The sequence below is a fragment of the Pecten maximus genome, chromosome 3 (assembly GCF_902652985.1).
Source record: "Pecten maximus chromosome 3, xPecMax1.1, whole genome shotgun sequence".
Lineage (NCBI taxonomy): Eukaryota > Metazoa > Mollusca > Bivalvia > Pectinida > Pectinidae > Pecten > Pecten maximus.
Window position 1 is genome coordinate 42,371,898 of NC_047017.1, and position 27,181 is coordinate 42,399,078.

At 36.9% G+C, this 27,181-nt stretch overlaps 3 protein-coding genes and 2 long non-coding RNA genes across 21 annotated transcripts in view; 3 read left to right on the forward strand and 2 right to left on the reverse strand.

Annotated features, from left to right (window-relative positions):
* LOC117324245 overlaps positions 1-5,437 on the forward strand; it is a 37,889-nt gene extending 32,452 nt beyond the window's left edge. The window contains exons 2-3 of the mRNA XM_033879998.1: positions 2,552-2,734; positions 4,238-5,437. Coding sequence (XP_033735889.1) covers positions 2,552-2,734; positions 4,238-4,734 — 680 coding nt within the window. The 3' untranslated portion in view covers positions 4,735-5,437. The remainder of the gene's footprint in view (positions 1-2,551; positions 2,735-4,237) is intronic.
* A 2,977-nt stretch (positions 5,438-8,414) lies between these two features.
* LOC117324246 (calpain-B-like) overlaps positions 8,415-27,181 on the reverse strand; it is a 67,318-nt gene continuing 48,551 nt past the window's right edge. For 13 of the 17 annotated variants that reach the window (XM_033880011.1, XM_033880008.1, XM_033880014.1 and 10 more), the window contains 8 exons: positions 20,598-20,733; positions 20,204-20,218; positions 16,532-16,590; positions 15,955-16,023; positions 14,286-14,364; positions 13,289-13,405; positions 11,940-11,992; positions 8,415-10,882 (listed from right to left, as the gene is read on the reverse strand). In XM_033880011.1, the coding sequence (XP_033735902.1) occupies positions 10,856-10,882; positions 11,940-11,992; positions 13,289-13,405; positions 14,286-14,364; positions 15,955-16,023; positions 16,532-16,590; positions 20,204-20,218; positions 20,598-20,733 (555 nt within the window). In that variant the 3' untranslated portion in view covers positions 8,415-10,855. Of the gene's footprint in view, positions 10,883-11,939; positions 11,993-13,288; positions 13,406-14,285; positions 14,365-15,954; positions 16,024-16,531; positions 16,591-18,789; positions 18,796-19,164; positions 19,177-20,203; positions 20,219-20,597; positions 20,734-27,181 lie in introns of all 17 variants that reach the window. The other 4 variants (XM_033880004.1, XM_033880017.1, XM_033880003.1 and 1 more) reach the window with 3 other exon arrangements.
* LOC117324247 (variant surface antigen B-like) lies at positions 14,904-15,601 on the forward strand. The gene is made up of 2 exons (XM_033880018.1): positions 14,904-15,203; positions 15,238-15,601. The coding sequence occupies exons 1-2, from the start codon at positions 15,176-15,178 to the stop codon at positions 15,552-15,554; spliced, it is 345 nt and encodes a 114-aa protein (XP_033735909.1). The 5' UTR covers positions 14,904-15,175; the 3' UTR covers positions 15,555-15,601.
* On the reverse strand, positions 24,224-26,284 carry LOC117324248. The gene is made up of 3 exons (XR_004531943.1): positions 26,016-26,284; positions 25,319-25,886; positions 24,224-24,528 (listed from the first exon to the last, which is right to left on the reverse strand). It is a non-coding gene; the product is annotated as an uncharacterized LOC117324248 (long non-coding RNA).
* On the forward strand, positions 25,773-25,999 carry LOC117324249. Its single transcript, XR_004531944.1, has 2 exons — positions 25,773-25,884; positions 25,964-25,999. It is a non-coding gene; the product is annotated as an uncharacterized LOC117324249 (long non-coding RNA).

Sequence of the window (27,181 nt, forward strand, 5' to 3'; positions counted from 1 at the left end):
TTGCACATAATCACGCTGATCGTTCCTCATTCTTTGTGGCATTTATAATAAAATTATAAGTTGGAAGTGATATTTCGAAGACTGAAATATTGTTAAAGAAGAATGCTCGTCAGTTGACCTCCATCTGACGCTTTGACCTTTCGATGTTGTTTGATAAGTCCGTTGATTTCTTGCAGTCCAGGCGTGTATCCCTAGGAGTGACGTCAGGTTTATTTGTTTTATGATTAGAAACAAAAGAGTTTTCCTCAGCAACCAAATTAATTATAATATGATTAATGCAGCAATAGACCGTCTTTCACATGCGAGCCTCAAACGTGCTGTTTGTAACGAAGACATGGCAGCACGATGTCCAGTTCCTGTGAGACACGTACAACAATTATATTTACCACGAGCCCACCATTAAATGCTTTCTGTGATGATTGTGACGTGACTACCCCGGGATACCTGTTCATCACAATGGGATATATAGATAGAACACTGTAGATAAAAGAAAGAACTATTATTGTTTTCTCTTGTTACTATTTAATTCCAATAACTCGACCGTCTGACGTAAAGACCTAATCACTGATGTACACTGGTTAGATGCCGTGACCTCTGTAAGTGAATAGATTGGTTTGGTTTGAAGGTTTCCCCGATCACCAGATTCTTTTCATTAAATAAACATGTTCCGTACAGATGATGTTGTTTACGGTGGAGCATACCTTGGGGTACTTACTCCTGTCTGTTTGAGATGATGTACGATCCTGAGTCTGTGTCGGTATGTTTTCTGGTGCAGACTCGTTATCTACAGGGATGGACACACTGTCAGTGTCGGCTATATGTAACGTGCGAATGTTTATTTGATTTCCCGACTTCCGCCTTCACTTACCAAACACATCAGATCGACTGTTTCCAAAGCAATTAGCATAATTACAAAACAAACTAACGTACAAATGGCGGGGTCGACCACCTTTGATGTGATCTGTTGTTGTGACTATCCACAGATCGAGTTAGCCATGTTGTAATCGACTCTGTTGTAATGTCATTTGGTAATATATGTGACATTTTTATTTTCAATATTCTGGTAAATAGTTTCTTAAAGTAATATATTGCCATCCTCTTGATGCTTTATAAGATGTACACAGTCATATATTAAGTACTCTAAGTGTTCTTTACTGTTTTCTTTACTCGGGTGTTGTCTTTATCGCCTTGCTATTTAGTATTATAACAGGCAGAAAAGTATTCATAATAATACACAGATAGTTGATACAATCCCACATGTCACCATTAAAACACCTAACTCGGGGCGCTCGGTAAACGATCAGTATGTGTTATATTGCACGGGGACACGTACATTATATATTAGATGGGAGCGACCATGGCGTGTGATGAAGGGACGGGCTTCCTGGTTATTTTTGTTTATAACTCAATTAGATACTTAACCTATAGTAAATGAAGGGTGTGTGTACATCATGAATACAATATACGATAACTTAATACTATCTGGATTGTTTTTGAAGCGTGTCTCAGCAATCGACAATAGTCAATACTGCAAAAGAAATACAAAGCGCGTCTTTGACTCAGATTGATAAGGTCAGAGCCTGATGGCGACGTCGCGTGTAAGCCACCATATTTTTCCACATATAACAAATGAGAAGGAGATTAACGAGACTACCACGAGAGGTCGTATGACCGACAAAAAGTGTTTCTAATGATGATAAATATTGATATAAAAAGTAGAAGAAGACATATATCATGACAATGAACCGTTATATATCAATTTAATCATTTCCCCTCATTACATATATCACAAGTTTTTGTAACATGTGCCATACCGACCCGAATATTTAGCAGAGGCCTCGTCTTTGTCGGAATTCCTCGCGGTAATTGAGGAGATTATGTTATAATTAGTGTATTCGAAACTGGAAAATAGAATGTGAAAAAAATGAACAGAAAACATCTGGCAACTGCCGCTGTGAGAGATGTATCTCATATCGTCTGATGTTTCCACTCCTGATTTATACCAGGACTAACCGGTTCACTCCTGATTTATACCAGGACTAATGGGTTCACTCCTGATTTGTACCGTGATTTGTGGTTCCACTCCTGATGTATACCGGGATTTGTGGTTCCATTCCTGATTTATACCGGGAGTTATGGCTCCACTCCTGATTTGTACCGGGATTTGTGGTTCCACTCCTGATTTATACCGGGATTTGTGGTTCCACTCCTGATTTGTACCGGGATTTGTGGCTCCACTCCTGATGTATACCGGGATATGTGGTTCCACTCCTGATTTGTACCGGAATTTGTGGTTCCACTCCTGATTTGTACCGGAATTTGTGGTTCCACTCCTGATGTATACCGGGATTTGTGGTTCCACTCCTGATTTATACCGGGATTTGTGGTTCCACTCCTGATTTATACCGGGATTTGTGGTTCCACTCCTGATTTATACCGGGATTTCCGGTTCCAATCCTGATTTGTACTAGGATTGATTGTTCCTCTCCTGATTTGTACAGGGACTCATTTTACTAGTTTTCTATCTCATTGTGTACTTGTGTCGTTTCAGGAACGTTCATATCCGGCCTATCTATCCTGTGTTGTACGAGAGCCAAGACGAAAGAGACGAGCAAGAAGAAAATTGTCCTCGTTAATACGTGGGTGGCCTTTTTACAATTCATAACCGCCTTTATCCTACTCCTGGGATGGATATGGAGCATCATGTGGGGCGTGGCTTTCATGTCAATATCAGGTAAAACATGCAAATCACACCTAACGGACACTATCGTCATACTTTTCATATTGTGGGCGTGACTTTTTTTCATATGATATGTATATTTGACCTTTATATATTTTTATAATTGGCGTGGATTTTTTTGTTTTGTATTGTATTGGGTGTTTTAGAGGGGGGAGGGGAGGGGGGGGGGGGGGTAGAGAAACATGTTTACCGAGTGGACATATATCTAATAAGTGTAACATCCATGACTCTCTATAAATATATACAAATAAAGAGAAAAATACCAGTACTTTTGTGAAGCTATCAAACGAATTATCTACTTGTACCGTGTAGTTGAACTGTTTACGTCATCATTTCAACTGAACAAAATATTCATATTAGGGTTAGCATCATTCCGTAATTACACAATACATAACACTCTTACGGATGTTAACTCGCGCTCCGTTTGAACGTGCGTATACAACTGTATTAGCTCTTTACAGGGGACGAGATGGATAATCAATACTTTGCATTAAAATGAACAACTTGTAGGGATATTTATTGTGGAACCGGAGTGCATATCTATAATGAATTATGTGATAGGCATGATTCCACATCAACATGACACTGGCTTTCAGAATTAAACGAGATCTGCTTTTCGATACCATTTACAGACATACACTGTCACTGCACGACAGATTGCGTGTGCGCGTGTCTGATTCGGCCTCGACTTTCCATTGGCTGGAACTTCTAACGTTATTAAACATTACGATAATGATTACATCAGAGACGAGCACGGTCTGGCGACATATATCCGGCCAATATCAATACCTAGTATTATGTAAATGCGGATAGTTTGAATGACTTGAATAATTAAACACGGGATAAATATTATACAGATATATGATGATCATCCATTAGCGGTTACCATAGAAACATGTAAACACATAAACATACGTAACAAATGCGCAGTTTTAAGAAAATGGTCTTTTGAGGTATTAACGAGTCCCGAGATACCAACTGATCATGACATTCATTCTTTTGTAGATCTTAAACAATAGAAATAAATGCATGTTGTGTATCTATTTGCGTTGTTGTTGTGTGTTTGTTTTTTTTTTGTTTTTTTAACGATATTTAAAACCAAAAGGTGTGGTTTTAGTTTCAGTTTAACAATAAACTCTATATGATATACGCAAAAGAAGGCATGAAATTCAACATAACAGTCATCAGACATTATTTATTTATCTAATACTGCAGTTTGATCCTGATGATTTTGAAGACTGTCACAGCTGTTCCTATTATCCCCCCTCAAAGCTTAAAACTTCAATTAACCTCGAGTCTGGTGATTGTCCATTTCTGTCGAAAATAACACATTTTCATGATTTACAATAATGTCTATTTTTTGTTATCTTTTTGACGATATTTCATGTCTTTTTTATCATTATTCTTATTTTATCATCATATTATATGATTATTGTCCACGCTGTCCACACGCCTGAAGTTAATTTTTACACCATATCTGTGACTTTGCTTTTCCAGATCAACATTACGAAAGGTTTCACTGTGATAATAATCGGAAAGGACCGGACAAAGTGAAAGAGGAAGCTACAAAAACAGAGAAAGAGGAACTCTCACCACATAAAGAGATTTCACAGATGGAGCCCCCAAGCTCCCCTAAACTTAATCCCATTCCACCATTCACAAACACGGCGCCGTCAACTATCACGGGATCAGTGTCCGATACACAACTGCATCCAATCATTGTACTGCAAGAAATCCCTGTTGTCAACCAATCAGAATCGACATTATATCCCGCGCGACCGATTTTGAATGCTAGAACGAGGCACCAAAAAATCCTTCGTCGTCAGATGTCGGATAATGACTTATCTCCCTTTAGTCTGACGCAGGAGCAATTACAGGAGATTGTTATACATGCCGCCCCCGTCAATCGGAGGCGGGGTCTCCCGAGGGGAGACAGCACCACATCGGAACCCTCCGCCACAGGTACAACACTCATCAACGTCGCCGAGAAATAGTTCTCGTTTAATATTGCTACATATTCCGGAGCAAACATTATATAACATGTAGATACATATGTACGTATTCGAAAGTGTTATGTCGCGCTAATATGGCGGATATATTTATCTTATTTATACTTGTGTTAATTGTGTATATATATATGTATGTATCCGATATGTAGATCACTGTCACTACCGACGGACATCGAGAAGTCGTAGAGACAAAGTGTTGATTCGCAAGAGAACAGAGTAGAGCAAATTGGTACAATGATACCTTATCGGCTTAGGTTGTATCGCGGAAATGTCGTCGAAATAAGCCGTTCTGGCCATGGTTCGAGATTGTTTAATGCCATTATGGGTTTCAAAATAAAGCGTTCTGGTCATGGCTCAGGTTGTTTCAAGGAAGTGTCCAAATAAGCCGTTCTGGACGTGACTCGAGTTGTGTCGATGGATTGCCAAAATAAGCCGTTCTGGACATGGCTTGTCGCCTTTTATACATTCCATCATGATCGTTACTTATCAACACCGTGTCCCACACGCTGATAGTTTTGAAGAAAAAAAACCCAGTAATATTAATTCGTTAATCAATGTTTAGTGGTCTTTAATTCCAACACAAGGACAATGAGAACACATTCGGATAGTTAACAAGTTCAACACTTAACCAGTTTGTTCTACGGGAGATAACTCCCATAATATTTATTAAATACAGTCGAGTACAATGTATTAGTTTCATTTTGTTTGTTTTAACAAAAACCCAGAGGGGTGATATCGCCCCCGTTGAATGCACAGGGACGTGAAAATTTGTTATATACTTTATATGTATTAGGATGTCATTTTTACCGAATTTTAATATAGCCCCCAAAACGTCTCCAAAATGTGCTATTCACACTAGGGAAGGTCCAAATACATGTATACTGTAGCACTTTCTCAAGTCCCTGTGGTTGAATGCTTTATATTGCTTCTTTGTTATATTGATATTTTCTTTTCTTCTTTTCCCTTATATTGACAAATGAAATATTGGAAACAACCATTGATTATTTTCCTTGAAAATGTGATTACAAATGCCATATCTAAATCATAGATGGCAGCCTATCGCTCATTTTGTTTTCGAATCAGTTTCAAAAGTTAACATACATAACTAGGGACCAAGGGAACCCTACATCTGAAATTTGAGAAAGATCCATTTGACGATTTCTGAGAAAAAGCTCGCTATCTGATGGTGGTGGGCTAAACCGTGACTTGTTACTGTAATTATCAATGGCATCATCAATATGTACGCATACACATCATCTATATACCTATGAGTTTATAGGTGTAACAGCCACAACTCCATAAACCAGCAATATGTGTGTTCTATGATAGACAGTTGGTGTCATCAATATGTCCGTTTTCTACGGTAGACAGTTGGTGTCATCAATATGTCTGTTTTCTACGGTAGACAATAATTGTCATCAATATGTCTGTTTTCTACGGTTGACAGTTGGTGTCATCAATGTCTGTTTTCTATGATAGACAGTTGGTGTCATCAATATGTCTGTTTTCTACGGTAGACAATAATTGTCATCAATATGTCTGTTTTCTATGGTAGACAATTGATGTCATCAATATGTCTGTTTTCTACAGTAGAAAATTTATGTCATCAATATGTCTGTTTTCTACGGTAGACAGTTGGTGTCATCAATATGTCTGTTTGCTATGATAGACAGTTGGTGTCATCAATATGTCTGTTTTCTACGGTAGACAGTTGGTGTCATCAATGTCTGTTTTCTATGGTAGACAGTTGGTGTCATCAATATGTCTGTTTGCTATGATAGACAGTTGGTGTCATCAATATGTCTGTTTTCTATAGTAGACAGTTGATGTCATCAATATGTCTGTTTTCTATGATAGACAGTTGGTGTCATCAATGTCTGTATTCTATGGTAGACAATTGATGTCATCAATATGTCTGTTTTCTATGATAGACAATTGGTGTCATCAATATGTCTGTTTTCTATGGTAGACAATTGGTGTCATCAATATGTCTGTTTTCTATGATAGACAGTTGGTGTCATCAATATGTCTGTTTTCTATGGTAGACAATTGATGTCATCAATATGTCTGTTTTCTATGATAGACAATTGGTGTCATCAATGTCTGTTTTCTATGGTAGACAATTGGTGTCATCAATATGTCTGTTTTCTATGATAGACAGTTGGTGTCATCAATGTCTGTTTTCTATGATAGACAATTGATGTCATCAATATGTCTGTTTTCTATGGTAGACAATTGATGTCATAAATGTCTGTTTTCTATGATAGAGAGTTGGTGTCATCAATATGTCTGTTTTCTATGGTAGACAGTTGGTGTCATCAATATGTCTGTTTTCTATGATAGACAGTTGGTGTCATCAATATGTCTGTTTTCTATGATAGACAGTTGATGTCATCAATATGTCTGTGTTCTACGGTAGACAGTTGATGTCATCAATATGTCTGTTTTCTATGGTAGACAGTTGGTGTCATCTATATGTCGGTTTTCTATGATAGACAGTTGATGTCATCAATATGTCTGTTTTCTACGATAGAAAGTTGGTGTCATCAATACGTTTGTTTTCTATGGTAGACAATTGATGTTATCAATATGTCTGTTTTCTATGATAGACAGTTGGTGTCATCAATATGTCTGTTTTCTATGGTAGACAGTTGATGTCATCAATATGTCTGTTTTCTACGGTAGACAGTTGATGTCATCAATATGTCTGTGTTCTACGGTAGACAGTTGATGTCATCAATATGTCTGTTTTCTATGGTAGACAGTTGGTGTCATCTATATGTCGGTTTTCTATGATAGACAGTTGATGTCATCAATATGTCTGTTTTCTACGATAGAAAGTTGGTGTCATCAATACGTTTGTTTTCTATGGTAGACAGTTGGTGTCATCAATATGTCTGTTTTCTATGATAGACAGTTGATGTCATCAATATGTCTGTGTTCTATGATAGACAATTGATGTCATCAATATGTCTGTGTTCTATGATAGACAATTGATGTCATCAATATGTCTGTTTTCTATGATAGACAGTTGGTGTCATCAATATGTCTGTTTTCTATGATAGACAGTTGGTGTCATCAATATGTCTGTTTTCTATGGTAGACAATTTATGTCATCAACATGTCGGTTTTCTATGGTAGACAATTTATGTCATCAATATGTCGGTTTTCTATGGTAGACAATTGATGTCATCAATATGTCTGTTTTCTATGATAGACAATTGATGTCATCAATATGTCTGTGTTCTATGATAGACAATTGATGTCATCAATATGTCCGTGTTCTATGATAGACAATTGATGTCATCAACATGTCGGTTTTCTATGGTAGACTGTTGATGTTATCAATATGTGTTTTCTATGGTAGACTGTTGATGTTATCAATATGTCTGTTTTCTATGGTAGACAACTGATGTTATCAATATGTCTGTTTTCTATGGTAGACAATTGATGTTATCAATATGTACCTATGTACATGTAATATTTTAACATCACACATGTACTTAGGGTTGTTTTATTTACTTATTCGTATGAACGAATCTCGTAATGGTCATTGTTATCCTTCCCTATTTATAAAGGGAAACTCCCGATTTCCTAGTATAGGTCCCTTAGGACCCCTAACTAGATATACATATACAGGTAGAGAAATGACACGACACTATGTCTAGAGTTAAGATCGTTTATTAAATCATCATGCCTCCTCTACAGCCCAGGGTGGACACCTAGGCCCAATCAAGGCACAGGACGAAAAAGTGAGTATGAGGTCAAATATACGTAGTAAATACACATACATATGTAAATAACTGGGGGGAAACAAAAATCACGAAGTCATGTAAACAGCTACCTAATCATAAATATATATATTTAGCACGTACAGTGTAAATAGTAATGGTAACTAAAACGGACCACGAGATTAATGTATCAGTAGCATTATTAGTGATTGTTAATACTAAACCCTCACCAATATAGATATATCTAATAGGGTGTTAAATAATTATAATATATAACAAACTATATAGGATCTACAAATTAAAATATTCATGTTATGTAGAAGATTATATTCACTTGTCAATCAAAGCTTATTACTTCATTCATTTTTTTAAATATATTTTTTTACAGTACTGTTAAACCTAAAATTAAAAGTACATGATAGTAGTGAGATGTTATTTTAAATATGTCATCTTTCAAGAAATCAATGATTCCTGCCTTTTGACATCTCCTGACAACTAAAGAACAAGACAAATGAGAACATTCCACCATTTAAATAATTTTCCACATGTATTTCAAAACTGAGAAAAGATTATATATATTGGCAGAATCTAATGTCAAATTTCTTGTACAATATTTAAAAAAAAACAAGTTTCAATTACAATGAATAATCAAATGATCTAATTTGAAAATTATATAATTTTAATCACTTAAAACTTAATGTATATCAGTTATTTCATAGAACATGTGAATATATAAATTCATATATAACAACCTTAGTCTGTAAAAAATCAACATCTGCTAGAAAAAAAAGAGTCAGTATGGTGCTAGCCATTTGGTGATGTAAAAATACAAACAATCATTAATTTCAGCTCATCACACACAAAGATATTTTCATTACACATACAAAGGGAGACAGCCGATTACATTGTAGACCAATTGAAAGCACTTACATCGAAATGATCATACAACAAACCAAAATAGTCTAATCTATAACCGAGCCCTTAACAAAAGACATCAAATTGGTGCTTAGGTATTTTATTCTTTATGAATATACAAAAAAAAGTAAAATTTATCTCAAGGTTCTGTTAAATCGTAGAATCAGAGGCTTTACATATCAATGTACATTGTATTTAAAGATCTTCATCAGCAGCTTCTTAAAGACCAACAAACTGGAAAAACAATGAAATCACATAGTCGATAAAGATCAGGCACAGTTTCAACACCTACAATTGTACATGTGTTTGTCTCGTAGAAAGACTACCACATTCTATACACCATCACTTGACCTTTGAGACACCAGACAGTGTCTATACACCATCATTTGACCTTTGAGACACCAGACAGTGTCTATACCCGTTTCATTGGAGTCTATTGCGTGTCATTTAAAGATTGCATCTACCGTTTATTATCAAGAACGGATATTACATAATCCATTAAATATATATAAAAATCATTAAAAATCATACTAGATACGAAGACAGAGAAAGTACACAATAACAGGGGTGAGATGGTCATACTGTGGGGCGTATAAACAAAGAGAAACAATGTACCAACTTGATCAGCAAAGTAAACATAAAATGAAAATAGTTTAACTGCTAAGATTATGTCATTTTTGTTAATTTCATTAAAATAATGAAAACCTGTTAGAGATGAGGTGGTGAGATTCATTGGAACTCCTTACCAAGTGAAATTTAACAATGTAAGGAATAGCACAGAGGTAGAGCCTGGACCACAATGGACTGAGCATAGTTCATAATGTTTTACATAAATCAGCTTTTCTTTCCTTTCTCTAGTTATATCTTGTATGAAGATGTGAGAGGGTGAAACTGGAAGCTTGTGTATATTGGTATATGTACATCCTAGAAAATACTATAAGGAACACAAAAATTGTAGATTCTAAAAATGTTACATGTATGTTAATATTTCAATTACGAGTATATATGAAAGAAAAATAATGACAAAATCACTTTCAAGTTTGTTAAGGAAAGAATGGATATCACTGAAGTGTTTCCCTAGATTTTTTACCTTACACCCAAAAATAACTTGTTCCGAAGTTTCTGATTATCATCTAACTTCCCTGATAATAAAGAAATTTGATCTGAAAATTGAACTCTCCCAAAGCAACATCTCCTTTGTTTTATGTTACAAAAGCTTTACTAACCAATGATTAATATATCTTACGACGTTGAAAACATTGATATGATAACAAGCAAACACAGCGTCCACTGATAACCATCAGAATATAGAGTCTTTGTAAACAATGTTCCACTACATGCTACATGTATAAGAAGGCTAAAGTTGCCAACAGTCTCTCTTTTTTCCCATCAAGAAATGAGACAACACATCCAATGTTTCATCAGAGTAATCTCCCTTGGCAAGTTTTTAATTGTTGGCATTAGGCGTACATGGTGGTCTGGATGAACTGTAAGTGAAAATAAAAATGTTATCTAATACATGGTGGTCTGGATGAACTGTAAGTGAAAATAAAAATGTTATCTATTTACATATTCACAGACTTAACAGTAGATCTGAGAAATTATTACATATGGCTTGATAGTACTAAAAACATGTCCCATTAATATTTCAGGCAATATAGGAATTGTACAAAAGTTTAAAGCGTCTTTCATTATGAAAAAAAAAAAAAAAATTTAATCAGTCTACATCAAGCAATAGACAGACCATACAGGAATTGTACAAAAGTTTAAAGCGTCTTTCATTATGAAAAAAAAAAAAAAAATTTAATCAGTCTACATCAAGCAATAGACAGACCATACAGGAATTGTACAAAAGTTTAAAGCGTCTTTCATTATGAAAAAAAAAAAAAAAATTTAATCAGTCTACATCAAGCAATAGACAGACCATACAGGAATTGTACAAAAGTTTAAAGCGTCTTTCATTATGAAAAAAAAAAAAAAAAATTAATCAGTCTACATCAAGCAATAGACAGACCATACAGGAATTGTACAAAAGTTTAAAGCGTCTTTCATTATGAAAAAAAAAAAAAAAATTAATCAGTCTACATCAAGCAATGGACAGACCATACAGGAATTGTACAAAAGTTTAAAGCGTCTTTCATTATGAAAAAAAAAAAAAAATTAATCAGTCTACATCAAGCAATGGAAAGACCATACAGGAATTGTACAAAAGTTTAAAGCGTCTTTCATTATGAAAAAAAAAAAAAAAATTAATCAGTCTACATCAAGCAATGGAAAGACCATACAGGAATATACATTTGTAACAACTCTTCACATTCTCTTTTATACACAAATTTCATTTTTTTTTTTTTATTTTTTAAACTACGAGACCAAATGATATACTGTTCCTTCTTATACACAATACTGACCCAGTAGGTAAAGAGGTCAAGATTTTGTGAACAACAGACAGACAAATGAGTGCTTCCAGAGAGCCCCCAACTTTGTTGTAAAAGGTATAATAAATAGTATTTTAACACTCCTATCTGCTATACAATTAGTACTTACATCATCAACACTAAAGGCAGCCATGTCCCCATTCGACCTCGACTTGTAGGAAGCTACAACAGAGACAAGGTACAGGGTTTATGTACGTAGATAACATTTAATCGTGATAAATTCTGTATAATTTCTATCTGAAGAACACCATATATATTATCATAGATTAAGAGATATAATGTAACTAGTTAAAGGAAAACAGAAATCTTGTCCAGCCGTAATCACCATCTCAGTAACCTAGACACTTACAAAGTATGGACTTGTCCTGCTGTGATCACCATCTCGGTAACCTAGATACTTACAAAGTATGGACTTGTCCTGCCCCGATCACCATCTCGGTAACCTAGATACTTACAAAGTATGGACATGTCCTGCCCCGATCACTATCGCAATACACTAGACACTTACAAAGTATGGACTCGCCCTGCCCCGATCACTATCGCAATACACTAGATACTTACAATGTATGGACTTGTCCTGCCCCGATCACCATCTCAGTAACCTAGACACTTACAAAGTATGGACATGTCCTGCCCCGATCACCATCTCAGTAACCTAGATACTTCAAAGTATGGACTTGTCCTGCCCCGATCACCATCTCGGTAACCTAGATACTAACAAAGTATGGACTTGTCCTGCCCCGATCACCATCTCGGTAATCTAGATACTTACAAAGTATGGACTTGTCCTGCCCCGATCACCATCTCGGTAATCTAAACACTTACAAAGTATGGACATGTCCTGCCCCGACCACTATAGCAATTCACTAGACACTTACAAAGTATGGACATGTCCTGCCCCGATCACCATCTCAGTAACCTAGACACTTACAAAGTATGGACATGTCCTGCCCCGATCACCATCTCAGTAACCTAGACACTTACAAAGTATGGACTTGTCCTGCCCCGATCACCATCTCGGTAATCTAGATACTTACAAAGTATGGACTTGTCCTGCCCCGATCACCATCTCGGTAACCTAGACACTTACAAAGTATGGACTTGTCCTGCCTCGACCACCATCTCAGTAACCTAGATACTTCAAAGTATGGACTTGTCCTGCCCCGATCACCATCTCGGTAACCTAGATACTTACAAAGTATGGACATGTCCTGCCCCGATCACCATCTCGGTAACCTAGACACTTACAAAGTATGGACTTGTCCTGTCCCGACCACTATCGTAATACACTAGACACTTACAAAGTATGGACATGTCCTGCCCCGATCACCATCTCGGTAACCTAGTTACTTACAAAGTATGGACATGTCCTGCCCCGACCACTATCGCAATACACTACTCTTACAAAGCATGGACTCGCCCTGCTGTGATCACCATCTCAGTAACCTGGATACTTACAAAGCATGGTCTTGAGACGGATTGCTGCTACAATGAAATCTCCAAACTCAATCTGACTCTCTTTGTTGGAGTAGCGCATGACCAATGCACTCAGTGACCTGTTACTCAGTCTGAAACCTGAAAATGAATTACAGAATAGGAGTCAAACGATGTACATGTATACAGTAAACATCAACACCAATAACCTTGACCTTCATTATGTTAGTCACACAGAAATTATTTTCATTACAGCAATGACTGACACACAACAAATGTAGAAATAAAATTTAACACGAGTGACAGCTTTAGTCGACTGTTGGTTGATCAATCTAATTAAAATATAGGTGGTCATTCTCACTACGTTACATGAACATCTAACAACATCCAATATAGGGTCACGTTCTGATGACCTTTGGGATGTGTTTATATCACTTTCAGGGCGAATTGGCATTTTATCGAGATGCATCTGAAGCAAACCATTTTGGCACAATATATAGCAATATGCTTTATGGGGACGAAATGACTTGAAACAAATTCACAGACTATACATTCTAGTCATGCTAATTCGGACATATAAAATTCACTTCCAAGAATCTGGAAGTAGCCATTTGATTGGCTAATTCAAAAGGTCATCAGAACGTGACCCCATATTGGGTGTTCTTAGATGTTCATGTAACGTAGTGAGAATGACCATCTAGATTTTAATTAGATTGTTGGTTGATCACTGTCTGCTGTTAGGTGTCTGTAATAGACAAAGAAGCAGGCATCCACACATATTAGAATTGAAGGCCCGAATTTCATCAATATTCCTGTACAGACAAGGACAACCTACCACTCTGGTTCAAAGCCTATGAACTTAGGTTTTCTGTATGGAAAACCTTCCACTCTGGTTCAAAGCCTGTCTCAGTTCATATGAACTCTGGTATCATGTACAGACAAGAAAAACCTACCACTCTGGTTCAGAGCCTGTCATGGTTCATGTGATCTCAGATATTCTGTACAGACGAGGACAACTTACCACTCTGGTGCAGAGCCTGTCTTAGTTCATATGAACTCAGGTATCCACTCTTGTCAGTATCTCTTTCTTTGAACACACCCTAAAAGGATAGAGAACAGAGAATTATTACAATTTCAGCAAAATAATTTCAGCAAAAAATATGCAACTAAACATGCAACATTCAAGCTTAAATTCAGTATACTAAAGAATCACTGTTTGTTTTCCCAAGTTACTGTAAATTACCTGTTAAGGATTTTAAGATTTATACATCCTCAATACTACAGGGGTTCTGTTCACTTTCACTCTCTACACCCCACTAATATGTCGTGACAAGATCAAAGGCATAAAACCAGATATTTGATTGGTGTCAGGAAACAAACCTCACCAATCCCTAAACTGATTCTAGATTACAAAGGAGCAAAAACCAAGTTCAATTTAATGATATGCCAACATTAAGATTATCATATGTTAAAGGGTGAAACTTTTTTTCCTTTTTTATCCACAAGGTATAATATATAAGTGGCAGGGATCTAAGTGGCAGGGACTGCCATGACATATCCTAGGGATACTCCTGCATTATCTAGGATGAGCTAAATGCTCCGAAAACAAATAGGGAAAAAATACAATCCTGAGAGTCATGCATGTTGTGGAGGATAAAGGTTTAGACATGAACAGTCATGTTGTAGTGGATAAAGGTGTAGACATGGAGTCATGTTGTGGAGGATAAAGGTGTAGACATGGACAGTCATGTTGTGGGTGATAAAGGTGTAGACATGGAGTCATGTTGTGGGTGATAAAGGTGTAGACATGGACAGTCATGTTGTGGGTGATAAAGGTGTAGACATGGAGTCATGTTGTGGGTGATAAAGGTGTAGACATGGAGTCATGTTGTGGGGGATAAAGGTGTAGACATGGACAGTCATGTTGTGGAGGATAAAGGTGTAGACATGGAGTCATGATGTGGGGGATAAAGGTGTAGACATGGACAGTCATGTTGTGGGGGATAAAGGTGTAGACATGGACAGTCATGATGTGGGGGATAAAGGTGTAGACATGGACAGTCATGTTGTGGAGGATAAAGGTGTAGACATGGACAGTCATGATGTGGGGGATAAAGGTGTAGACATGGACAGTCATGTTGTGGAGGATAAAGGTGTAGACATGGACAGTCATGTTGTGGAGGATAAAGGTGTAGACATGGACAGTCATGTTGTGGAGGATAAAGGTGTAGACATGGACAGTCATGTTGTGGAGGATAAAGGTGTAGACATGGAGTCATGTTGTGGGTGATAAAGGTGTAGACATGGAGTCATGTTGTGGAGGATAAAGGTGTAGACATGGACAGTCATGTTCTACCTTCTAATTCAACACATACAGCTTGACTTCACCATTAAGCTACCAAAGATGATTTCACACAAGACAACATTTCTTAGATATATAATTACTGGACCTGATATAAAACTGGGCTTTGTACATAACCAAAGGTTTCATCAGACTTCATAGGTCACTCCTGCAGGAAAACCCAACCTAACTGACATCATGGACTGACAGGATCATTGTGCTGTGTGAGTTGATGGGGTTTACTTAGATACCACCATAGAAACTCTGCCTTTGAGGATCATACAATCATCTTACAACACAGAATGATATACATCAGGCTGTACAACATGTCTAAATCACAGTTCCTTACCTTCCATTTCCTCAGATCATTCCACAAGTCCTTAAATTCATCAAATCCAAGCTTGCCAGACAAGTCACCCTGGTATCAGTTAAGGTCAATGATTTTCAGATATACTTCTTTTCAAACACCAAAATATATTGGTATACATGTTTATATTTTTGGTTTATTTCCACTTAAGATTGTCATAGAAACACTTGGTAAGCCATTTTAAAGCTAAATTTCTCTGAGAGAATAACACTTTATATGATATGTACCGATCACTAAAGTTCCAAACATAACTCCGATCAATTGTGTAGTAAGTAATTCAGATACAAAAGAGTCAGCACTGATTACAGTCAACACTGGTCACAGTCACTGGTCACAGTCACTTGTCACAGTCAGCACTGGTCACAGTTAGCACTGGTCACAGTCTACACTGGTCACAGTCAACACTGGTCACATTCAGCGGGTCACAGTCAGCACTGGTCACAGCCAACACTGGTCACAGTCCACACTGGTCACAGTCACTTGTCACAGTCAGCACTGGTCACAGACAGCACTGGTCACAGTTGAATGCACTGGTCCCTAGCTAGGGTGTAAAGGATACGTCATGCATGGCCACCATACTGCGACAACAATCTAAACTGAATCCAGAGAACTTGAAATCTAAAAACGAGACAAAAACATAATTAGACTGACTCTTGTTTATATGAAACAAGTATAAAATGTATACATATGTACTATACTTTAGGACAGTTTCACAGTTCAGTTATGACTAGGTTTTTATAAGTAGTACTCAGTCGATCCTCAATCATAATCGATCAGTCGATAACAAGTGGTTAGTGATTTGAATTAATATTAGTCCATACAATAAAGACACAGCAAGAAAAGCTGACATGTAAATTGTAGAGTTTTTGTATCAGTTTATAATTCACAGACTTGTTGTAAATGTAGAGTTTTTGTATCAGTTTATAATTAACAGACTTGTTGTAAATGTAGAGTTTTTGTATCAGTTTATAATTCACACACTTGTTGTAAATGTAGAGTTTTTGTATCAGTTTATAATTAACAGACTTGTTAAGTTTATATATGAATGTGTTATGATGGCAACAATGCATGCACATTAAAAAGATTTAGACAAAATCTTAATATGTGTACCGATTATATTACTATCATAATTCATATCTAAACGACGATCGATTATGATCTTCCGACCGATTCCAAACACAGGTAGAAATCAAAATGTATCTCCACTAAAAACATTAACTTTTGCACTGGACCTTTAGTCTGTCAACAAAAAATAAGATGGTGGGAGAGAATTCCCCCGTGTCAGGCAGCAACCAGGTACATTTCCACATCTGATTAAAAATTAAAACCACTGCACCACCTGACTATCTATTTATGAATTGAAATGATATTGTATTATCTATATTCTTTATCTGCCAAGTAAAATTAAAATTCATTTATACTGTTTTTAAACCATCATCATGAATATTGTTTATTTGGCTGTGAACAATTAACCTACCAACAAGTCATGCACATCATAATTAAACCTGTCACCTTCTCAAAACTGAAATTAGGAGAATTTTAAAAATCTAATGTATAATAGAATAGCCTAAATACTGACAATATGTATATATAAAATTGGGAGAATTCAAAAGCTCTAATGTAAAATAGAATAGCCTAAATACTGACGAGATGTACCGGTATACATGTATATATAAATTGGGAGAATTCAAAAGCTCTACTGTATAATATAATAGCCTAAATACTGACAATAAGTATATAAATTGGGAGAATTTAAAAGCTCTACTGTATACTATAATAGCCTAAATACTCACAATATTTATTCTACCCTTTGTGTTGCTACAATTGTTTTCCTTGATTGTTTAGATTTGTATTACACTAGTACCTGTATGTCTAATAATCAGCATTCAGGTTCATGCTGACTTTCAATATGGATTTGATTTCAAGTCTAAAGATCTGTATATATATGCTTAGTTAATTACCACTTGTAATAAATACCAACAAAAGTTTTTTTCTTTAGGAAGGCATGGAAAAGCAGTTCTGGTTAAAATTTAAACAATAATTTTGTAAAACTATCGGATTGAGGCACAGCAGGGCACATGCACTTAAATAAGGCTGTTCTTCATCAAGTAAGAAAACTTAAACATGCATGCAGTTCAAACACCTTGTTATCATTTAGTGGGAAATTTAAATCATTATATCAACAATATACGGTATGTTTTCCAAAAGAATATTCATGCTCTCCTTTAACCAAAAGTAATCTGTGAGGGACTTTTTAGCTATAGACATCATAATCATATACCAATTATAACAAAGATATAAAATATGTGCATAATCCGGCCATTTTTTCATAAATTCAAAATCATTTAGAACTGAAAAAGGTCATCATGCAACATTTCACAATTTGATCTCTGAACATGTATGATTCTTTGTATGAAATACACAAGATATTTGCAACTAATGGATAAAAATACTGCAGTTATCCATATTGTTTAGGGGCACAACTCCAAATTCTCAAAACAATGCATTGTACATTATGTATGATTTTTGGTGTATCATATACAAATGTAATTATAAGTAATAACACATTCCTTTTTTTGTTAGTAACTAATAAATATTGACTTTGTTAATCTAGGTTATAATGCCAATGTAATACAATTCTAAATGGATTTTCCACTCATCACCTTCTTCAACTACGGATACACCAGAATCCCAAAGTTTCTACCATATAAGCTACAAAACACAAATAACACAGCAGGGATGTACAAGTAGCTGTACATCCCTGCCAGTTACACCCTCATACAATACCAGTGTGACAACACCAATGTATATACATACTGGGATCTGGAAAGTAAATAGGTACACAATACAGGTGCTGAGTGTCAACAATAACAGTGAGGATATATGTGTATACTAACATAATACAGGGATCAACCTTTGACCTCCCTTTATAATGAGGTTATTGACCCCAACAGGGGTCAACCCGTCACCAGCATACAGCTCCATCATGAGGCAGTGATCTCATGACATGAATATTAATAAGGTCACAACCCTTCTATTCTAATGAAAGAGAGGCTGTGACCCACATATATATGAAACTGTCATTGGTCCACCAATGACAAAGCCAGGTTAAAGGTTAGTGCTGGCATGGGTTGTGATGAGTTGTGATACAATGATACAATAAATGATGGTATACAGTCTCCTCTTCCTTACCAAATTGACCGTCTTAAAGAGAATGAAATGTCAAAGGGATGAAACAAAGACATTAGTACATCAAGTTATATCACACAACATAGAGGGCAGCACTGGTCAAGTGAACCCAATGACACGACATAGAGGGCAGCACTGGTCAAGTCAACCAAATAACACAACATAGAGGGCAGCACAGGTCAAGTCAACCCAATAACACAACATAGAGGGCAGCACATGTAGTGTCAATAAGTTATCCAAATCTCAAATTTCACATGGAGAAAAATTCAAAAAGGTATCTTTCTTTTCACAAAAATGATCAGATTATAAAGGTATGTGGTAGAGAGCTTTGTACAGAGCTTCCAAAACTTCTATCGAAACCACAAGAAGATATTTTCTTTCGTGTTTTTTTTTTTGGTAAAAGGGGCATATATTTTACCTCGTTAAAAGAAGCAACATTGAAAAATAAGAAAACATGAACAATTAAAAAGTATTAAGTGATTACTTCTAAGGAATTGTGACATGTACTGCCAGAGTTAATTAGAACAAATCATGTTTTCATAAGCAAATCGGTTAATAAAAAATCCCAAAGAAACTGAAAAAAAATGAAAATAAGTTTGAAACAGAAACCATGACAACCCTTATATCATTTAATTAAGGAAGCAAGTGAAAGATAAGATATGTCAGCATTTTTTACAGAGATTCAATGGACGATATACTTGATTAATAAGTGATGAGTTTGTATATTCTGTAAAACACTTGCCAGGGGAGAAATTTTGTTAAAATATTTGAAAATCATTAAATATAAAAGCTGATAAAGAATTATTCACAATAGCATTAAGAAAAAACAGCGAAATCCTGTCAATGCTATTGAAGTGACACTGTGTAGCCTGGACACTGAATGTCCGGACCGGTTCTGTAGTAACCATAAGCAGTTTTAAACACAGCAGCAAACAGGTTATCCACAAATTAAGGTACAAACAAAACCATTGTGTTTTTCAAATCAAAACTTGATGAATTTTTTTTTTCAAATGTGCTATGCAATCCAGACAAACTAACTTACTTTCAACATTTGATGCTAAAGACAACAAAATTACAGATCATACAATACTAAATGAATGGAAACAAAATCAGACAAATAAGATATTAGTACAAAATAATAAACATATCTATATTGTTATATCAAAATAAAAATAAATTGTCAAAATTAAGAAAAAAGAAAGGAAACAATTTAAAGTCAAATAAAAGGTCAACTGAAAATGTATAAGCTTTAAAAAAAAGCTAAAAAAAAAAAGCTAAAACAGAAAACAATAGCAAGAGTGCTGGTTTCAAATTAATGTCATAATTAAAACAGTTATACATTATTAGGGAATTATACAATGGTACACTTTGAAAGACTGTGAGAATCAACCTTATCCCTGAGAGATGGAGATACACATGGAGAATTAGTAGCCTACCTTTAGTGAAGACAGCGTTGAGAATGCCCTGCAGTTCGTAAGCATCAACTTCCATGTCGTCTCCGGCCACGCGACGGAAACTTCCCTTCAGTGCTGCCTCCTGTTCATGTTCTTCTTCTGTAGGCTCCGTCTCCTCCTGTCGGATATAAACAGAGGTGAGAGGTGGTCAGCAATAATACACCGACATGGTCTGGTGACTGTAATACCAACAGGTCTCGGATCCTCATAACACTAATACCAACAGGTCTCGGATCCCCATAACACAAAACCATCAACATTCACACCATTAGAATAAAAATACCAGTTTATGTTTGCTCTGAAGAATTTTCAAATTTATAACAATCTTAAAAATAAATTTGTCTAATATTTGAATTTTTCTACATTTGCTGATTTCCTTTCACTTTTCATACTTCTTTAATTACATGTATCTGATTCCTTGGATTGCAGTTTCTTGATTAGCTTGATTTGAGGTAATGAAGTAGAAAAACAATTATAAAATCAGAGATTTTATTCATAAAAATGCAGGCAACCTTTAAAAGTTTTCAACTGGCCTCTGAAATGAAAATGACATGTATGTTCAGAAGTTACAAAGCAAACACATAACAATGGTATTCTGTGTGTGGTGTGCTGGTCAAGTTTGTGGAGGGAAGTGTAGTTATCAAAAGCTGGCAATGAACTGAACCAATCAACAAACGACATAGCAAAAATACACATATATCAAACCTAATGAACACCCAGAGATCTTATAATCTACACGATTGTATAACCATTCACGATAAAGCTGTACTTTCAGGTAAGTCTGGTGTCAGCTATCTTGGACATTACATGTAACAAAGTGAAAGGCGGTGCTTAGAAGGTATCGGGTATTCACTTTGTTAAATATATGATAGAACTTCATTATAAAGTATCTTAATCTAATGTCATGCAAGTCAAAATAATATCCAAAACTTATATTTATCATCTATAAAATTTAAATAAAACTGAATTTAAAAGATCTAAAACTATTTCAAATTCAAGATCATAATTTACTGCAACTTAATACAATGTACAAGAGCTAATAAAACTAACAAGAATAAAATCATAAACAGGTATTCTTTAAAATCATTAACTCATCACAATATACTACTTTACAGAATGCAATTAACAATATAACTATTATATTTAAACAAAACAATATATTGTTCACTTTTGAATTAAAATAATCTTCTAACAGTTCAAAAGCTCTATTTCATAAAAAAAAACGTTCAAGTCACAAATGGCACATTGTCATGCATAAATGCATTGTCCGTAACATGCATATACATAATATTTAGGAAAATAGAATTTCATCAAAATCTTGAAGACAGTCTGTTTCTAGCTGCTGTATCATTCTGTATAGACAGAGTAAGACCAGACCTATGTAGTAATATGTATATTGTATATAATAATTACTTGATGACCTCTAAAAATATTTTTAACAAGCAAGGTATAGTTAAGATTTGAATTAAGGAAAGGGCTTTCAAAAATGCAATATTGACATTACTGGTGAAATTTCATTTCATTTTGAGAGTTTGGATAAAATGTGAATTTATTTGCAAATTGAGATACCGGGTAAATTGCTTTTGTTTGTGTGTGTGGATTAAATTCACTTAAACGCACTAATACTGTGTTAGTGAATTTTGACACTTATGCCTAAATGTCAATGTACAATTAACCACATATTACATGTACATGGACAGCATAATTTAATATGGACATCTTAATATGGGCAGAATATAATTCTACAAAAATCTCTTGAGCTACAAAGAATTTGATAGTGCAATGTTATTCTAAATCTCTTTGAACTTCCAATTATAATAAGCAAAGATAAAAAGATAAAACTAAAGACCCTGTAAGTTTTAATGACCAGAAATAAATAGTTTGGGGGGGGATTCTTCCTGTTGCAGTAAAGCCAGGTCAGGTCTACATCTTAACCAACAGCTTTAAACCTGCTGTTCAGTGTGGTCCATGGAATTATCTTAATTAAAGTATGTATATTATATAATTCTTGAATTCTTTTCTGATGAAGGTAAAATTGCATTAGGATGGAAGGAATGGATTATCATAGCTAGCAATGTAAGGTAATCGGTTTGATAGGAGTATGTACAGGATTTAATAGCATTGTTCTCGCCTTTCTCTATATGGTGCAAAAAAGGTAAAACCAAATTTGAGGCATGATTCCAATAAGGCTAATACAGAACAAGATATTTTACATCAATGATTTTTACAATGCCTAATGCTTCACATACTTTACATGATTTCAGCATGGGTTCGTACCTTTTCTTGAGGTTCAGTTTGAGACACAAAATACAATTTACCTTTGAATTTTACGGACCGAAATTTAACAAAAGAATCGCTTTTCTTATGAGAGCTAAAAGTACATTTCCTCACATCCATGTCTCATTCATTATATATCTTAAGCATTGAATAATCAAGTACTTTACTTTTTTCAAGACTGCATGCACAGCCATCACCTTGCCATTCATGGAATTTTGCTCATGTTGAGTGATGGAACATATTATAGCATAAATATAATTATACATGTAGTCCTTCAGAGAGACCTTTATATTTCCTCACCTGTGTTGACCAACCCTATTTTGACCACATCTGTGTTGACCACACCTGTGTTGACCTCACCTGTGTTGACCTCACCTGTGTTGACCAACCCTGTGTTGACCACACCTGTGATGACCAACCCAATTTTGACCACACCTGTGTTGACCAACCCTGTGTTGATCACACCTGTGTTGACAAACTCTATTTTGACCACGCCTGTGTTGACCAACCCTGTGTTGACCATACCCCTGACAACAGTAGTACAATGTATCATCTTTTTATTGCATTTGACAATTTTGAATTCTGACAGTCTACATCTACCCCTGATATTGGTCCAGGTCTTCATCTACCCCTAATATTGGTCCAGACCTACAATAACATCCCCACAGACTACATCTACCCCTAATATTGGTCCAGGTCTACAGTAACATCCCCACAGTCTACAGTAACATCCCCACAGTCTACATCTACCCCTAATATTGGTCCAGGTCTACAGTAACATCCCCACAGTCTACATCTACCCCTAATATTGGTCCAGGTCTACAGTAACATCCCCACAGACTACATCTACCCCTAATATTGGTCCAGGTCTACAGTAACATCCCCAGTCTACATCTACCCCTAATATTGGTCCAGGTCTACAGTAACATCCCCACAGTCTACATCTACCCCTAATATTGGTCCAGGTCTACAGTAACATCCCCAGTCTACATCTACCCCTAATATTGGTCCAGGTCTACAGTAACATCCCCACAGTCTACATATACCCCTAATATTGGTCCAGGTCTACAGTAACATCCCCACAGTCTACACCTACCCCTAATATTGGTCCAGGTCTACAGTAACATCCCCCCAGTCTACATCTACCCCTAATATTGGTCCAGATCTACATCAACATCCCCAGTCTACATCTACCCCTAATATTGGTCCAGGTCTACAATAACATCCCCACAGTCTACACCTACCCCTAATATTGGTCCAGGTCTACAGTAACATCCCCACAGTCTACATCTACCCCTAATATTGGTCCAGGTCTACAGTAACATCTCCACAGTCTACATCTACCCCTAATATTGGTCCAGACCTACAGTAACATCCCCACAGTCTACACCTACCCCTAATATTGGTCCAGGTCTACAGTAACATCCCCAGTCTACATCTACCCCTAATATTGGTCCAGACCTACAGTAACATCCCCACAGTCTACATCTACCCCTAATATTGGTCCAGGTCTACAGTAACATCCCCAGTCTACATCTACCCCTAATATTGGTCCAGACCTACAGTTACATCCCCACAGTCTACATCTACCCCTAATATTGGTCCAGGTCTACAGTAACATCCCCACAGTCTACATCTACCCCTAATATTGGTCCAGACCTACCCCCACAGTCTACATCTACCCCTAATATTGGTCCAGGTCTACAGTAACATCCCCAGTCTACATCTACCCCTAATATTGGTCCAGACCTACAATAACATCCCCACAGTCTACATCTACCCCTAATATTGGTCCAGGTCTACAGTAACATCCCCACAGTCTACATCTACCCCTAATATTGGTCCAGACCTACAGTAACATCCCCACAGTCTACATCTACCCCTAATATTGGTCCAGGTCTACAGTAACATCCCCCCAGTCTACATCTACCCCTAATATTGGTCCAGATCTACATCAACATCCCCACAGTCTACATCTACCCCTAATATTGGTCCAGATCTACAGTAACATCCCCACAGTCTACATCTACCCCTAATATTGGTCCAGACCTACAGTAATATCCCCACAGTCTACATCTACCCCTGATATTGGTCCAGACCTACAGTAACATCCCCACAGTCTACATCTACCCCTAATATTGGTCCAGACCTACAGTAACATCCCCACAGTCTACATCTACCCCTAATATTGGTCCAGGTCTACAGTAACATCCCCACAGTCTACATCTACCCCTAATATTGGTCCAGGTCTACAGTAACATCCCCACAGTCTACATCTACCCCTAATATTGGTCCAGACCTACAGTAACATCCCCACAGTCTACATCTACCCCTAATATTGGTCCAGGTCTACAGTAACATCCCCACAGTCTACACCTACCCCTAATATTGGTCCAGACCTACAGTAACATCCCCACAGTCTACACCTACCCCTAATATTGGTCCAGGTCTACAATAACATCCCCACAGTCTACATCTACCCCTAATATTGGTCCAGGTCTACAGTAACATCCCCACAGTCTACATCTACCCCTAATATTGGTCCAGGTCTACAGTAACATCCCACAGTCTACATCTACCCCTAATATTGTTCCAGGTCTACAGTAACATCCCCAGTCTACATCTACCCCTAATATTGGTCCAGGTCTACAGTAACATCCCCACAGTCTACATCTACCCCTAATATTGGTCCAGACCTACAGTAACATCCCCACAGTCTACATCTACCCCTAATATTGGTACAGGTCTACAGTAACATCCCCAGTCTACATCTACCCCTAATATTGGTCCAGGTCTACAGTAACATCTCCACAGTCTACATCTACCCCTAATATTGGTCCAGGTCTACAGTAACATCCCCACAGTCTACATCTACCCCTAATATTGGTCCAGACCTACAGTAACATCCCCACAGTCTACATCTACCCCTAATATTGGTCCAGGTCTACAGTAACATCCCCACAGTCTACATCTACCCCTAATATTGGTCCAGGTCTACATCTACCCCTAATATTGGTCCAGACCTACAGTAACATCCCCACAGTCTACACCTACCCCTAATATTGGTCCAGGTCTACAGTAACATCCCCACAGTCTACATCTACCCCTAATATTGGTCCAGACCTACAGTAACATCCCCACAGTCTACATCTACCCCTAATATTGGTCCAGGTCTACAGTAACATCCCTACAGTCTACATCTACCCCTAATATTGGTCCAGGTCTACAGTAACATCCCACAGTCTACATCTACCCCTAATATTGGTCCAGGTCTACAGTAACATCCCACAGTCTACATCTACCCCTAATATTGGTCCAGGTCTACAGTAACATCCCCACAGTCTACACCTACCCCTAATATTGGTCCAGGTCTACAGTAACATCCCCACAGTCTACACCTACCCCTAATATTGGTCCAGACCTACAGTAACATCCCCACAGTCTACATCTACCCCTAATATTGGTCCAGGTCTACAGTAACATCCCCACAGTCTACATCTACCCCTGATATTGGTCCAGACCTACAGTAACATCCCCACAGTCTACATCTACCCCTAATATTGGTACAGGTCTACAGTAACATCCCCAGTCTACATCTACCCCTAATATTGGTCCAGGTCTACAGTAACATCCCCACAGTCTACATCTACCCCTAATATTGTTCCAGGTCTACAGTAACATCCCACAGTCTACATCTACCCCTAATATTGGTCCAGATCTACAGTAACATCCCCAGTCTACATCTACCCCTAATATTGGTCCAGGTCTACAGTAACATCCCCACAGTCTACATCTACCCCTAATATTGGTCCAGGTCTACAGTAACATCCCCACAGTCTACATCTACCCCTAATATTGGTCCAGACCTACAGTAACATCCCCAGTCTACATCTACCCCTAATATTGGTCCAGGTCTACAGTAACATCCCCAGTCTACATCTACCCCTAATATTGGTCCAGGTCTACAGTAACATCCCCACAGTCTACATCTACCCCTAATATTGGTCCAGACCTACAGTAACATCCCCAGTCTACACCTACCCCTAATATTGGTCCAGGTCTACAGTAACATCCCCACAGTCTACATCTACCCCTAATATTGGTCCAGGTCTACAGTAACATCCCCACAGTCTACATCTACCCCTAATATTGGTCCAGGTCTACAGTAACATCCCCAGTCTACATCTACCCCTAATATTGGTCCAGGTCTACAGTAACATCCCCAGTCTACATCTACCCCTAATATTGGTCCAGGTCTACAGTAACATCCCCAGTCTACATCTACCCCT

Excerpts from the sequence above, each read along its gene's own strand:
- LOC117324247 (XM_033880018.1), top strand. The coding sequence starts at position 15,176 with ATGGACAGTCATGTTGTGGAGGATAAAG. Across the intron at positions 15,204-15,237 it reads TCATGTTGTGGAGGATAAAG|GTGTAGACATGGACAGTCAT; the intron begins GTGTAGACATGG and ends TGGGGGATAAAG.